At 42.4% G+C, this 14,282-nt stretch overlaps 1 protein-coding gene across 1 annotated transcript; it reads left to right on the top strand.

Moving 5' to 3' along the window:
• The first annotated feature begins 1,127 nt into the window (after nucleotides 1–1,127).
• LOC142193885 (keratin, type II cytoskeletal cochleal-like) lies at nucleotides 1,128–13,463 on the top strand. Its single transcript, XM_075262899.1, has 9 exons — nucleotides 1,128–1,583; nucleotides 4,125–4,333; nucleotides 4,499–4,559; nucleotides 6,014–6,109; nucleotides 10,328–10,492; nucleotides 11,073–11,198; nucleotides 11,282–11,502; nucleotides 12,189–12,223; nucleotides 13,315–13,463. The coding sequence occupies exons 1-9, from the start codon at nucleotides 1,164–1,166 to the stop codon at nucleotides 13,431–13,433; spliced, it is 1,452 nt and encodes a 483-aa protein (XP_075119000.1). The 5' UTR covers nucleotides 1,128–1,163; the 3' UTR covers nucleotides 13,434–13,463.
• The last annotated feature ends 819 nt before the right edge of the window (nucleotides 13,464–14,282 follow it).

Genomic DNA, 14,282 nt, shown 5'->3' with positions numbered 1-14,282 from the left:
GAATGGCTAGGCCCCAAGGTGAACATTTGACATGGGACCCCGACCCAGGTCCCACCTCTCCAGACTCCCACCTCCCCGCACAAATCACATTCATGTACACACTATTATACCCCATAGTGGCACCTATACACAATATTATACACCACAGTGGAGGTAACGGCCTATGAAAAATATCAGGGGCTTGCCGGGACACCTAATGTCCCAGGCCCTGTGGTGCCCCGGTAGTAACGCCACTTGGAAAGTCATTCATGCCAAATGCCAGGTCTGAATTCTATCAATAGAAATCTAGACCAGACTGCAGATCAAGACAGAGATTAGTCTACGATTTGTCACTTGAACCTATGGCATAGTCCACAACTTCAGTTTTTACAGACCAACCATATACGACAAAAATTGTTCAGAATACAACAATCTACAAACACAAAATTTCATCAAAATATCTTGACAAATTTCCGCAATGCTTCTAATCGGCAATGTACATAATTCTGAATATCGTGCAGACTTTATTCTCTAGGACTCATGCACATAGCTGATATACTGTATGGTGCCGTCAGGCCATTGTATTATACTTGATATATTTTTTACATAGCTACCCACTAAAAACAAGTGGTCTCCAGTTCAACATTAAGTACAAAAATATGGCACCTTCTTAAAAGTTATACAGATGTTTCATATGGATCATCCAGTCCCTACAATTCAGGTCTTGAAGGTCTTCATTGACTTTTTTGTAGAAAACTAAGCTGGCATGATACTGTATGCTAAAGGGAATGTTACAGGATGTGAGAAATATTTCTCCAAATAAGTGGAATCTCTTTTTAGTAACTTCTAGGTGTTCACAATCCTTTCCTTAAATGGTCCTTCTTAGTACAGTCAGAATTGGCACTCTAGAAAGGAAGCTCAAAGGGATTTTTATGGTGAGAACTTATGCTTTTCATCTTAATATCTGAGGTGTGTTGATGCTGTGTCTGCTATTAAAGTAGGAGGACCACAGTCACATAATGTCACAACTCCAAGCTCATAAGAGACAATTACGTGGTCTTAGTCAAACATCAAAGTGACCAAACCCAGTTCTATGAGAGTATATAAAGACTGTGACTATGCTCTGTAGACATAAAGAACCACACAGAACGTATAGCTCAGTCAGCTCCCAAAATCTAAGCACCATGTCTCATCAATCCCACCAGTCTTTCCAGACTAGATCAGTAACTGGACACAAGAATTTCAGTTCATCTTCTGCTTGCTTACCATCTAAGCACAGCATCGGTTCTTTTACTACAAAGAAAATCGCCATTGGCCATAAAGCATTACCAAATTTTGGTAGCAAAAGTGTGTATGGCGCAGTCACAGGTGGACATAAGATATCAGCTGGAAGATTTGGACATGGGTACGGACTTGGCTTTGGTGGATCTAGCCATGGTTTTGGAGGATCTGCCTGCTCTACAGGAATTACCCATGTTACTGTTAACCAAAGTCTTTTGGCTCCAATGAACCTGGAGATTGATCCAAACATTCAGAGAGTGAGAACCGATGAAAAGGATCAAATCAAAGGCCTTAATAACAAGTTTGCCACTTTCATTGACAAGGTAAGGCAAAAATTTTCCTCCTGCATATGTAGTGATATTTGATATATGTGTAAATGTCCCCTTCTTTACCTTCGGCTGGATATGTCCCGATATATTTACACAAGAAAATTTTTAAAGACAAGATCATTTTGCAGTATTTTATCACAAATGTTTAGCTATATGAGTCTGTGCAGCTATGTGGTATCTTATGGACATGTTGGTTTCGTAGGTGGACACATCTGTATTGTTAATACAGTGTGACATCTTTTAGACAACCACCAAAGATTGCAAGAAAGTGTAGTCTTCAAGAGAGGTGGTCTTCTCAAATAAGATGACTAGTATGGAAAAACTGAAAATCCATCAAAGAAAATATGGTCTGGGTATGGACATGGTATTCTATAACTATAGAGCAAACATAGGGGGCACAACGATCCCAATACCATGTATTATACGTATAAACTACCAGATGGGGCTTTGTATCAGATTTTACATTTGGATTCGGGAGGTTCAACAAGCTTTTGTAGTTTTCACCTGTAAAGGATCCATGAAAATCTATGGCAGAACCATTCTAAAAAAGATACCAATCAACTCCTTTGGGTTTCATAAGATCCATCAGATTTGGGATCCCTTTAAACAACATGTATATCTGTAAAATTCTTTCCTTTGAGCATAACAGAAAATCGAGACAATGGGATCTGATAGGATTTACCAGTATCCGCTTAAAAAGGAAACTGGTCAGGGCTCTTTTCTAAATGGAAGCCTGGAAGTAGTGTGAATAGAGCAAAGTCTGATTAAGGATGGACATGTGTTAGACATAGTGAATCTATTATCTTTAAAAGAATGGAATGACTTACCACTAGGGTTGAGCGATCGGGATTGGCGATCGAGCAAATTTCACGAACGCGATCGGGATCAGCTGGAGAATGATCGAAAATCAGGTTTTAAAAACGATTCTGAAATTTCAAGATCAACTCAACCCTATTCATGTATATATCATTAATAGGGTTGAGCGATCGGGAAAAATTGGATCCCGATCGGCGATCGAGCAAATTTCATGACTGTGATCATGATCGGCTGGAAAATGATCGAAAATCGGATTTTAAAAACGATCCTGAAATCTCAAGATCAGCTCAACCCTATCTATTACCATATTATTATTTTTATTTTTTTACTGTACCAATCTCCTCTGAGATTAATATAATATAAAATGAGCACAAACAAAGATGAATATTAATACCACAATAGTTATTTATCCTCTGTCCATAGCATAGAGGATAAATTGCTGATCAGTGTGGGTCTGATCTCTAAGACCCCCACTAATCTTGAGAAATGGGGTGTTTCACTCCCATTCAGAATATAGCTGTGGACACAGAATGCTCGCCCCTGCTCCATTAATTCCCATGTGAGCACCAGAAATAGCCAAATGCTATTTCTGGCACTCCAGTTGAAATGAATGGAGTGGGGTGAGTAAAACACCCAATTTCTCAAGATCAGTGGTGGTGGTGGTGGGGTCTCAGCAGAATCAATAGCATAACACAATTAGGGCATAAATGCTGTGTTTTACAGTACCTGCAAAATGGAAGGGATGGATTCTGGCTAATCCCATCCACAAATTGCAGAAAAAAATCTGCAACAGAAAACATGCTTTTTCAAAAACGTCTACATTTTTTAAAATCAGAGCATGTCAATTATTTCTGTATTTTTACCACATTTTTTTCCAGTGTTTTTTTGCTGCAACTCATTACATGTGGCCTTAGCCTTAAGGTCATTTTCAGTTGTGCATCAGTTTTGTGTACCATCACTATTAAGGGGCGGTTAACACTTGGTGTCTGGTGTCCTGTTTGTGCATTCTGATGGGTTTCCGTCTTCAACCCCGACTAAACTGGATAGGGGATGGAAACCCGGCGGACAGTTTTAGTCGGACATGCAGAACTTTGTGTTCAGTTAAATAAAAAAAACGGTTTTCCCGTGGACAGGCCACAGGTGGACACAAGCGGTCACCTTTGCAAACCCATTCAAGTGAATGGGTTTTAAAACTGACCGCCGGGTTTCCATCTCTGTCCAGTTTCGCCAGGGCTGAAGACGGAAACCCGATGGAATGCACACACCAATATTAATTTCTAGTCCACAATATGGCAGGTTTATATAGCTCTTTACACTGAAAAAAGGCTTGGAAATTATCTGACAACAATTTACCATACATGGGATCATTTACTGTGATAAATGGGAAAGACCTCCATACAAGTAGAGGATCCCTGGCAGAAGCCTAATCTGGATTGCTGACATCTCAGTTTTAATGGGTGGTGAGAATCTGAGGAGGGTTATGAACTTCATATGTTCTGTAATTCTACCAAGAGAGGAATGAGAAATTGTATGGAAGTGATAAAAATGACATGAGGGCACTAAGTGATTAAGAAAATGGTGGCACCAGGACAAATCTGAAATAGGCAAAGTATATAAAAGGGTGAGGAACATCCAGCCACTATATGGGAGTATCATTGTGAAGGATTTTGAAGAATCACTGAAGGTCAAACAATGTTACACACTTTTCTTTTATCCTAGGTAAGGTTCCTCGAGCAACAAAATAAGATGTTGGAAACTAAATGGTCTTTACTACAAGACCAGAAAACAGCCCGATGCCAAATCGAACCTTTGTTTGAAGCTTTTATCAGCAATCTGAGAAGACAACTAGAGAGCCTGACATGTGAGAAAGCGCGTCTAGAGTCAGAAAGAAGAACCATGGAGGAAGCAGTGGAAGAGCTAAAGTCAAAGTGAGAATAATAATAATAATAATAATAATAATAATCATATAAAAATATGGAAAGTGTCAGGGTTGGCATGTAAGACATACAATTTACTGTGTTAGATAGCAATGAGAACTCATACAACGTAACGCTTGTCTGTAAATTCAATGAATTACCATTGTGCTCTAATAGATATGAAGAGGAGTTGAATAGACGCACAGCTGCCGAAAATGAATTTGTGAGCCTTAAGAGGGTAAGAGTCTATCTATCTATCTATCTATCTATCTATCTATCTATCTATCTATCTATCTATCTATCTCATGTTTTACAATATTGTTGACAGTCTGTAAGCTGTGACTCTCCACAAGGAGTTGTAGTTCCACTATATCAGGGGCACCATATACTGCAGACTGTTGCATTTTATCACCCACAAATTAATATCTTCACTTTTCTAGAAAACTTCAAGAATTGATTTTAAAGGGGAGTCTGTCAGCAGGAAAATCACTATCAGGCTAACGATAGGACCTTGTAGAGTGGTCTTACAGTTTCTAAATATACCTTTCTTATTCTGTATTGCAGCTCAATTTTCATACAAATTAGATTTTATTCCCATGCAGATTAGCTGTAAAAGGACCTTAGGGGTGTTTAGGGGCTTCTCTTGCTGGAGCTTCACTCTCTACTCTAGATAATCTCCCCTTACTGTTGCCCCATTGCTTGAGTGACATCTTCCACTTTGTCACACTTTACCTGTAGTTACGGTTAGTTATTAGAGATGAGCGAGTACTGTTCGGATCAGCCGATCCGAACAGCACGCTCCATAGAAATGAATGGATGCACCTGATACTTCCGCTTTGACGGCGGCCGGCCGCTTAACCCCCCGCGTGCCGGCTACGTCCATTCATTTCTATGCGAGTGTGCTGATCGGATCGGCTGATCCGAACAGTACTCGCTCATTTCTATTAGCTATCTAGAGAGCCATTACAGGAGAGGAAACACCCTTCAATCCCTTTTCATCTAATTTGCATAAGAATAAAATCCTGATTTTTATGAAAATGGAGCTGCAATGTGGAATAAGAAAAGCATTTTTGGAAAGTGTACAAGTGTACAGTCATCAGTTTGATACAGATTTCCCTGCTGACTAACTCCATTTAAAGGAACACTTAAGCAAAATGCACATTTGCTAATAAAAAGTCCATCCCTTAATATCCTCTTTTCCCTACTTGGTCTTATATTAGGAATATATCAAGAAATCTCCTTTCTTTATCCCAGGAATTTAACCATTTCCCCCATGTCTGGCTGTAATAGAATTGGCTTGAGCAGAAACCTCTTTGTTGTACTCTTTCTATAGCTATTGTTAAACCACGCCCCCTTGTCTAAGCCTAACCTCTCAGTCTCCAACCAAAGCTGGAGCGGATCCAGATATTAACCCCTTCTCTGAGAGACCTCTGCAAGACTGTGTCAGGAAAATGCCGAAAAATTCTGCAAGCTAAGAAATAAGGGGGACCTCTATATTTCTCATTTACTTTTAGGATTTATTTCTAGCATTAGGTTCATAAGTAACATTTCAACCATTTGCATCTTCTTTCTTCAATTAATATTACAATTTGATATGATGTCTAATTTTTCTGTACTTTACTAATATTCTATATTTATCAGTTACAAGGACATTGTATGGACAATGATGACACGGTACGTCTTCTCTTGTAGGATGTCGATGCTGCCTTTATGAATAAAGCAGAACTACAAGGCAAGGTTGATTCACTAACAGATGAGATTAACTTCTTGAGGACCTTGTTTGATGCGGTATGTCTGTCATTTCCTTATCTCCTTACACTTATGTATAGAAACATTCTCCTCCCACTGTAATAAAGAGACTAAAGACTTAGAAACACACAACTCCTAATGTACGGTCAGAAGAAGACATTTTGGTTAAGACTTATAAGTAGAGATGAGCGAACACTAAAATGTTCGAGGTTCGAAATTCGATTCGAACAGCCGCTCACTGTTCGAGTGTTCGAATGGGTTTCGAACCCCATTATAGTCTATGGGGAACATAAACTCGTTAAGGGGGAAACCCAAATTCGTGTCTGGAGGGTCACCAAGTCCACTATGACACCCCAGGAAATGATACCAACACCTCTGGAATGACACTGGGACAGCAGGGGAAGCATGTCTGGGGGCATAAAAGTCACTTTATTTCATGGAAATCCCTGTCAGTTTGCGATTTTCGCAAGCTAACTTTTCCCCATAGAAATGCATTGGCCAGTGCTGATTGGCCAGAGTACGGAACTCGACCAATCAGCGCTGGCTCTGCTGGAGGAGGCGGAGTCTAAGATAGCTCCACACCAGTCTCCATTCAGGTCCGACCTTAGACTCCGCCTCCTCCGGCAGAGCCAGCGCTGGTTGGCCGAAGGCTGGCCAATGCATTCCTATGCGAATGCAGACTTAGCAGTGCTGAGTCAGTTTTGCTCAACTACACATCTGATGCACACTCGGCACTGCTACATCAGATGTAGCAATCTGATGTAGCAGAGCCGAGGGTGCACTAGAACCCCTGTGCAAACTCAGTTCACGCTAATAGAATGCATTGGCCAGCGCTGATTGGCCAATGCATTCTATTAGCCCGATGAAGTAGAGCTGAATGTGTGTGCTAAGCACACACATTCAGCACTGCTTCATCAAGCCAATACAATGCATTAGCCAGTGCTGATTGGCCAGAGTACGGAATTCGGCCAATCAGCGCTGGCCAATGCATTCTATTAGCCCGATGAAGTAGAGCTGAATGTGTGTGCTAAGCACACACATTCAGCACTGCTTCATCAAGCCAATACAATGCATTAGCCAGTGCTGATTGGCCAGAGTACGGAATTCGGCCAATCAGCGCTGGCTCTGCTGGAGGAGGCGGAGTCTAAGATCGCTCCACACCAGTCTCCATTCAGGTCCGACCTTAGACTCCGCCTCCTCCGGCAGAGCCAGCGCTGATTGGCCGAAGGCTGGCCAATGCATTCCTATGCGAATGCAGACTTAGCAGTGCTGAGTCAGTTTTGCTCAACTACACATCTGATGCACACTCGGCACTGCTACATCAGATGTAGCAATCTGATGTAGCAGAGCCGAGGGTGCACTAGAACCCCTGTGCAAACTCAGTTCACGCTAATAGAATGCATTGGCCAGCGCTGATTGGCCAATGCATTCTATTAGCCCGATGAAGTAGAGCTGAATGTGTGTGCTAAGCACACACATTCAGCACTGCTTCATCAAGCCAATACAATGCATTAGCCAGTGCTGATTGGCCAGAGTACGGAATTCGGCCAATCAGCGCTGGCCAATGCATTCTATTAGCCCGATGAAGTAGAGCTGAATGTGTGTGCTAAGCACACACATTCAGCACTGCTTCATCAAGCCAATACAATGCATTAGCCAGTGCTGATTGGCCAGAGTACGGAATTCGGCCAATCAGCGCTGGCTCTGCTGGAGGAGGCGGAGTCTAAGGTCGGACCTGAATGGAGACTGGTGTGGAGCGATCTTAGACTCCGCCTCCTCCAGCAGAGCCAGCGCTGATTGGCCGAATTCCGTACTCTGGCCAATCAGCACTGGCTAATGCATTGTATTGGCGTGATGAAGCAGTGCTGAATGTGTGTGCTTAGCACACACATTCAGCTCTACTTCATCGGGCTAATAGAATGCATTGGCCAGCGCTGATTGGCCGAATTCCGTACTCTGGCCAATCAGTGCTGGCCAATGCATTCTATTAGCTTGATGAAGCACAGTGTGCACAAGGGTTCAAGCGCACCCTCGGCTCTGATGTAGCAGAGCCGAGGCTGCACAAGGGTTCAAGCGCACCCTCGGCTCTGATGTAGGAGAGCCGAGGGTGCACTTGAACCCTTGTGCAGCCTCGGCTCTGCTACATCAGAGCCGAGGGTGCGCTTGAACCCTTGTGCACACTCTGCTTCATCAAGCTAATAGAATGCATTGGCCAGCGCTGATTGGCCAATGTATTCTATTAGCCTGATGAAGTAGAGCTGAATGTGTGTGCTAAGCACACACATTCAGCTCTACTTCATCGGGCTAATAGAATGCATTGGCCAGCGCTGATTGGCCGAATTCCGTACTCTGGCCAATCAGTGCTGGCCAATGCATTCTATTAGCTTGATGAAGCAGAGTGTGCACAAGGGTTCAAGCGCACCCTCGGCTCTGATGTAGCAGAGCCGAGGCTGCACAAGGGTTCAAGCGCACCCTCGGCTCTGATGTAGGAGAGCCGAGGGTGCACTTGAACCCTTGTGCAGCCTCGGCTCTGCTACATCAGAGCCGAGGGTGCGCTTGAACCCTTGTGCACACTCTGCTTCATCAAGCTAATAGAATGCATTGGCCAGCGCTGATTGGCCAATGTATTCTATTAGCCTGATGAAGTAGAGCTGAATGTGTGTGCTAAGCACACACATTCAGCTCTACTTCATCGGGCTAATAGAATGCATTGGCCAGCGCTGATTGGCCAGAGTACGGAACTCGACCAATCAGCGCTGGCTCTGCTGGAGGAGGCGGAGTCTAAGATCGCTCCACACCAGTCTCCATTCAGGTCCGACCTTAGACTCCGCCTCCTCCAGCAGAGCCAGCGCTGATTGGCCGAATTCCGTACTCTGGCCAATCAGCACTGGCTAATGCATTGTATTGGCGTGATGAAGCAGTGCTGAATGTGTGTGCTTAGCACACACATTCAGCTCTACTTCATCGGGCTAATAGAATGCATTGGCCAATCAGCGCTGGCCAATGCATTCTATTAGCGTGAACTGAGTTTGCACAGGGGTTCTAGTGCACCCTCGGCTCTGCTACATCAGATTGCTACATCTGATGTAGCAGTGCCGAGTGTGCATCAGATGTGTAGTTGAGCAAAACTGACTCAGCACTGCTAAGTCTCTGCATTCGCATAGGAATGCATTGGCCAGCCTTCGGCCAATCAGCGCTGGCTCTGCCGGAGGAGGCGGAGTCTAAGGTCGGACCTGAATGGAGACTGGTGTGGAGCGATCTTAGACTCCGCCTCCTCCAGCAGAGCCAGCGCTGATTGGTCGAGTTCCGTACTCTGGCCAATCAGCGCTGGCCAATGCATTCTATTAGCCCGATGAAGTAGAGCTGAATGTGTGTGCTTAGCACACACATTCAGCTCTACTTCATCAGGCTAATAGAATACATTGGCCAATCAGCGCTGGCCAATGCATTCTATTAGCTTGATGAAGCAGAGTGTGCACAAGGGTTCAAGCGCACCCTCGGCTCTGATGTAGCAGAGCTGAGGGTGCACAAGGGTTCAAGTGCACCCTCGGCTCTCCTACATCAGAGCCGAGGGTGCGCTTGAACCCTTGTGCAGCCTCGGCTCTGCTACATCAGAGCCGAGGGTGCGCTTGAACCCTTGTGCACACTCTGCTTCATCAAGCTAATAGAATGCATTGGCCAGCACTGATTGGCCAGAGTACGGAATTCGGCCAATCAGCGCTGGCCAATGCATCCCTATGGGAAAAAGTTTATCTCACAAAAATCACAATTACACACCCGATAGAGCCCCAAAAAGTTATTTTTAATAACATTCCCCCCTAAATAAAGGTTATCCCTAGCTATCCCTGCCTGTACAGCTATCCCTGTCTCATAGTCACAAAGTTCACATTCTCATATGACCCGGATTTGAAATCCACTATTCGTCTAAAATGGAGGTCACCTGATTTCGGCAGCCAATGACTTTTTCCAATTTTTTTCAATGCCCCCAGTGTCGTAGTTCCTGTCCCACCTCCCCTGCGCTGTTATTGGTGCAAAAAAGGCGCCAGGGAAGGTGGGAGGGGAATCGAATTTTGGCGCACTTTACCACGTGGTGTTCGATTCGATTCGAACATGGCGAACACCCTGATATCCGATCGAACATGTGTTCGATAGAACACTGTTCGCTCATCTCTACTTATAAGGTTCAGTAGGATTGGAGTGGTATATACTCATTTCATGACAAAACTTAAGGACGTTATGGTCTTCTATATCTTATAGGAAATTGCTCAGCTCCAGGCCCAGATCTCAGACACATCTGTCATTGTGTCCATGGACAACAGCCGAGACTTGGATCTAAACAGCATCATTGCTGAGGTTAAGGCTCAGTATGAAGAGATCGCCAACAAGAGCAGAGCCGAAGCTGAGTCGCTCTATCAATCCAGGGTGAGTCTATGACAGATTTAGCTTTATAGGATAGGATATCAACATCAGATCGGTGCAGGTTCCAAACCAAGCACCTCTACCAATCAGTTGTTCGGATGAGCAGTGTGGCCTTTTACCTGCATACCAAATATAATACTATTTACCCAAGTGCTTCATATAGTGGCTCAGTCCCATTCAAATGAGCTGCAACCAGACCATGTGACTCATGAATGTGACATCACAGGCCTATAAAGTGGCTGCAGCACTCATACCAGCATGCGATTTTAACAACTGATCAGCTAGGGTGCCAGGTATTGTATATAATAGACTAGATTGTGAATGTTAAAATCCTGGAAAATCTACCCAATTATTTAGGGAACAGGCCTCATAATCAATGAGCCCAGATTCTCCATTGTTATATAGCTGACATTATTGTATGCTTAGATTCATACATGTCATTGGAAGCAACTAGGCTCCGATGAAAATGATTAATTGGGTCCCCAACTATTATATGTCATTTATAGTAATGAGCTGGAGTCTTCATATGGGGTAGAGGCTTTGCAGACAGTCCATATTAACAAGTTGTGTATTGTCTATATAGTATGAGGAACTACGTATGACTGCAGGCAGACATGGCGATGATCTACGTAACACCAAGCATGAAATTGCTGAACTCAACCGTGTTATTCAAAGACTTAAAGCAGAGATTGAGAGTGTGAAGGATCAGGTAATGTGAACAGTTCTTATATTCATCCTGCTTTCTTAAAATCTATTATTCCATATCAATAATTTATCTGTTATGTTTCCCAGAGAGCAAAACTGGAATCTGCCATATCAGAGGCTGAAGAGCGTGGCGAGATGGCGGTCAGAGATGCCAAGAACAAACTGACAGAGCTGGAAGAAGCTCTACAGAAAGCCAAGCAAGACATGGCGCGCCAACTGCGAGAGTACCAGGAACTGATGAATGTCAAGCTGGCTCTGGATATTGAGATCGCCACCTACAGGAAACTGCTGGAAGGAGAGGAGTGCAGGTAGGAGTATTATCAGGGGGGTTCGGTTTTCATCACTCGGAGGAAATTGGGTCTCTTAGTGGAGATGCCAACTAGTGAAGTTAATATTGCAGAAAATATTCTATGGAAAAAGTTATGCAGAGTAACATTATTAAAAAATGAAGAACAGTCCTTCTAGTCCCACCTGTAGATGGCTGTCCTATAAGTCAGTGTACAACCCATTATAGACCTTTGAAACATTACTAAGAATTTTAGCCAAAGAAAAGTTACAACCTAAACATGAAAGAGAATTATATAGGATATCATCAATCTCTTTGTGGTTAGCTATTTTACATTAACCACCCCTCCCCCACAATTCTGAATAAACCCTCTTGGCGCTTCAGCAAAGTGCATCACATATTAGCCCATATGAAAAGGTGGTTATGGTAAAGTGAGACCCCATTACCCCAAGTTTTGCTCTGGGCCCCCATGGTCACCTGTCATACAACTTTTGCACAGTTTGTACATGAGTCTTATTTTCTTCCATATACTACAGTTAATAATCTGGTAGATTTGCTGCCTTTATCATTGTGACAGGTCTCTTTATAGCATTGCAGAATATGAAGTTGCTATATAAGCAACTAAAAATAGATACATGATAGAAATAGTACTTAGGTGTGTATGCTTTCTCTATATTCTTATATTTATATACACGTTATATGTTTTAGGTTATCTGGAGATGGAAACGGCTCTGTTAGCATCTGTAAGTATAAACTTTTGTACAATATGGATTTGCTTTAGGTCGACCATTGTACAGTTGCTTGAAGCTATTGTAGTAACTGTCTGGAAGACTAGATCTTTTTTGTGTTTGAGGTTCTTGAAATACTAAAAATAAATAAGTATCTATCTATCTATCTATCTATCTATCTATCTCCTATCTATCTATCTATCTATCTATCTATCTAGCTATCTATCTATCTATCTATCTAGGTATTACCATCTTAGCTATCCTTCTTTATGTGACAATATTAATTTTAGCAATTTTTTTTTTTCTCTAAAGGGGTTGCACTGGGAAAGAAAGAAATGGCAGCTATTTCTCAGAAGTAGCTTAACCCCTGTCTGTGTGTTGTGTCTGGTATTACACAGCTCCATTCACTTCAATAGAGCTGAGCTATAACATCAGACACAGCTCATGGGCAATGTTGATGCTGTTTCTGAGAAAAAAGCAGTCAAATTTTTCTTATTCTGATCCAAGCCCCTCAGAAAATTTTTCACTTTACAATTTTTCCATCTAGGGTTGTTGTCCATGGTTATGGCCACCTCTGCATTCCAAGAGTGGTGGCCAATATTACACAGTGGCATTTAGTCAGGATGGTTTGGATCTGGTATTCTTGAGCATGTATAGTTACTCACTTTTTGGACAAATCTCTACTTCTCTAATAAAGTACATAAAATGTCTGTCAGAAATGCACTGTCCTGTAGCTGTTCTGTAGCACCACACACACAACAGCATCATGGGTCTGTTTATCGCCAACAAATCGTCCAGAAGCAAGCAGAAAGGAGTGGCATGAGATAAGAGATATAACTTGAAGCTCCTGACCCCCAATATAAAATCTGTAATGGGCCCCTTTCTACCATGTGCCATCTATAATATTGGTGTTTTCTTACATTAGAGAGGCTTTAGGGCTTCAAGATACAGTAGCAATTGCTACCTCTGCACTCCCTATAACTATGGAGTGGTGACATTTACTATCTAGGCTTTGGCCACGGGGATTTGCGCTGCAATAACATAGTGCTGCTATCATTCATGATACATAGACACTGATCTGTGATTTTCTGATTTCTTCTCTTAAGCTGTCCTGCATTCCAGCAGTGGAGGTCATGGAAGTAGCGGACATCACCACAAGAGCGGATTCAGCATGGGAAGTCTGTCGGCGGGAAAATACAGTTCTGGACATGGTCATAGCTGTTAATATAAATAAGACAGTGCCTTTTATTCTATAGACCGCCCTTTATAGCTTTGAATAACATTGACCTGAAATATCCGAGCAGATAAGTGGAACTCTATTGACCGCTCCTGTGACTATCAGTTCTTGAATGTGTATACCAGTAAAAGTGTGTCCATAATAGTCATGGTCTAACTTAAACAAAGGAGGATAAAAATCCAGATTGATGAATTATAACCCCCTAACCACATGGGGCCTTAATGAATTATTAACTGAAATTATTGGAATATTTGGAACCACATGATGTTATGTGCTGTTCATTTACTGATAATACACATACTAGAGTGGTTGTCATAGAAGCTGCTCGTACTTTACCTGCTCGGTAATGGAAGGGCTAATTCTAGATTCTTTCAGAGAAATAATTACATTTTATAATATATTACATTGATCTACTAAGCAAACATAGTAGAAAAAGCTTTCATCAATATCTCTACCACAGGATTTACATGTTCAATTTTGACCATTTTTACAAATTTTTACTGCCCAAATATAGTTTGCCTTAAAGGAAAATTTGACATATCATTTTTATTTCCACAATCCAGTGCTGATTCATTTCTTAATAAATCTATAGTGGTCAGAGTGAAATTTCTCTGATATATAGATCCAAATTATCTGCATAGACATAGAAGTAAAACTTAACATTTTGACTGCTCAGCACCACCTCTAGAGGGAGCTCAAGAGCTTACTATACTTATCCAGGTCAGTGTATACCAATGTATAGTAAGATACACTGCCTCTAGTGGTGACACATTATGCAAAACAACCTGTGGACATGCACTATGAACTGTCTGAAAAATCTAGAATTACTCATGTGTC

The sequence above is a fragment of the Leptodactylus fuscus genome, chromosome 2 (genome assembly GCF_031893055.1).
Source record: "Leptodactylus fuscus isolate aLepFus1 chromosome 2, aLepFus1.hap2, whole genome shotgun sequence".
In the NCBI taxonomy this organism is placed as follows: domain Eukaryota; kingdom Metazoa; phylum Chordata; class Amphibia; order Anura; family Leptodactylidae; genus Leptodactylus; species Leptodactylus fuscus.
The sequence above is the reverse complement of the archived record's forward strand: the minus strand, read 5'-3'. Positions and strand labels throughout refer to the sequence as shown.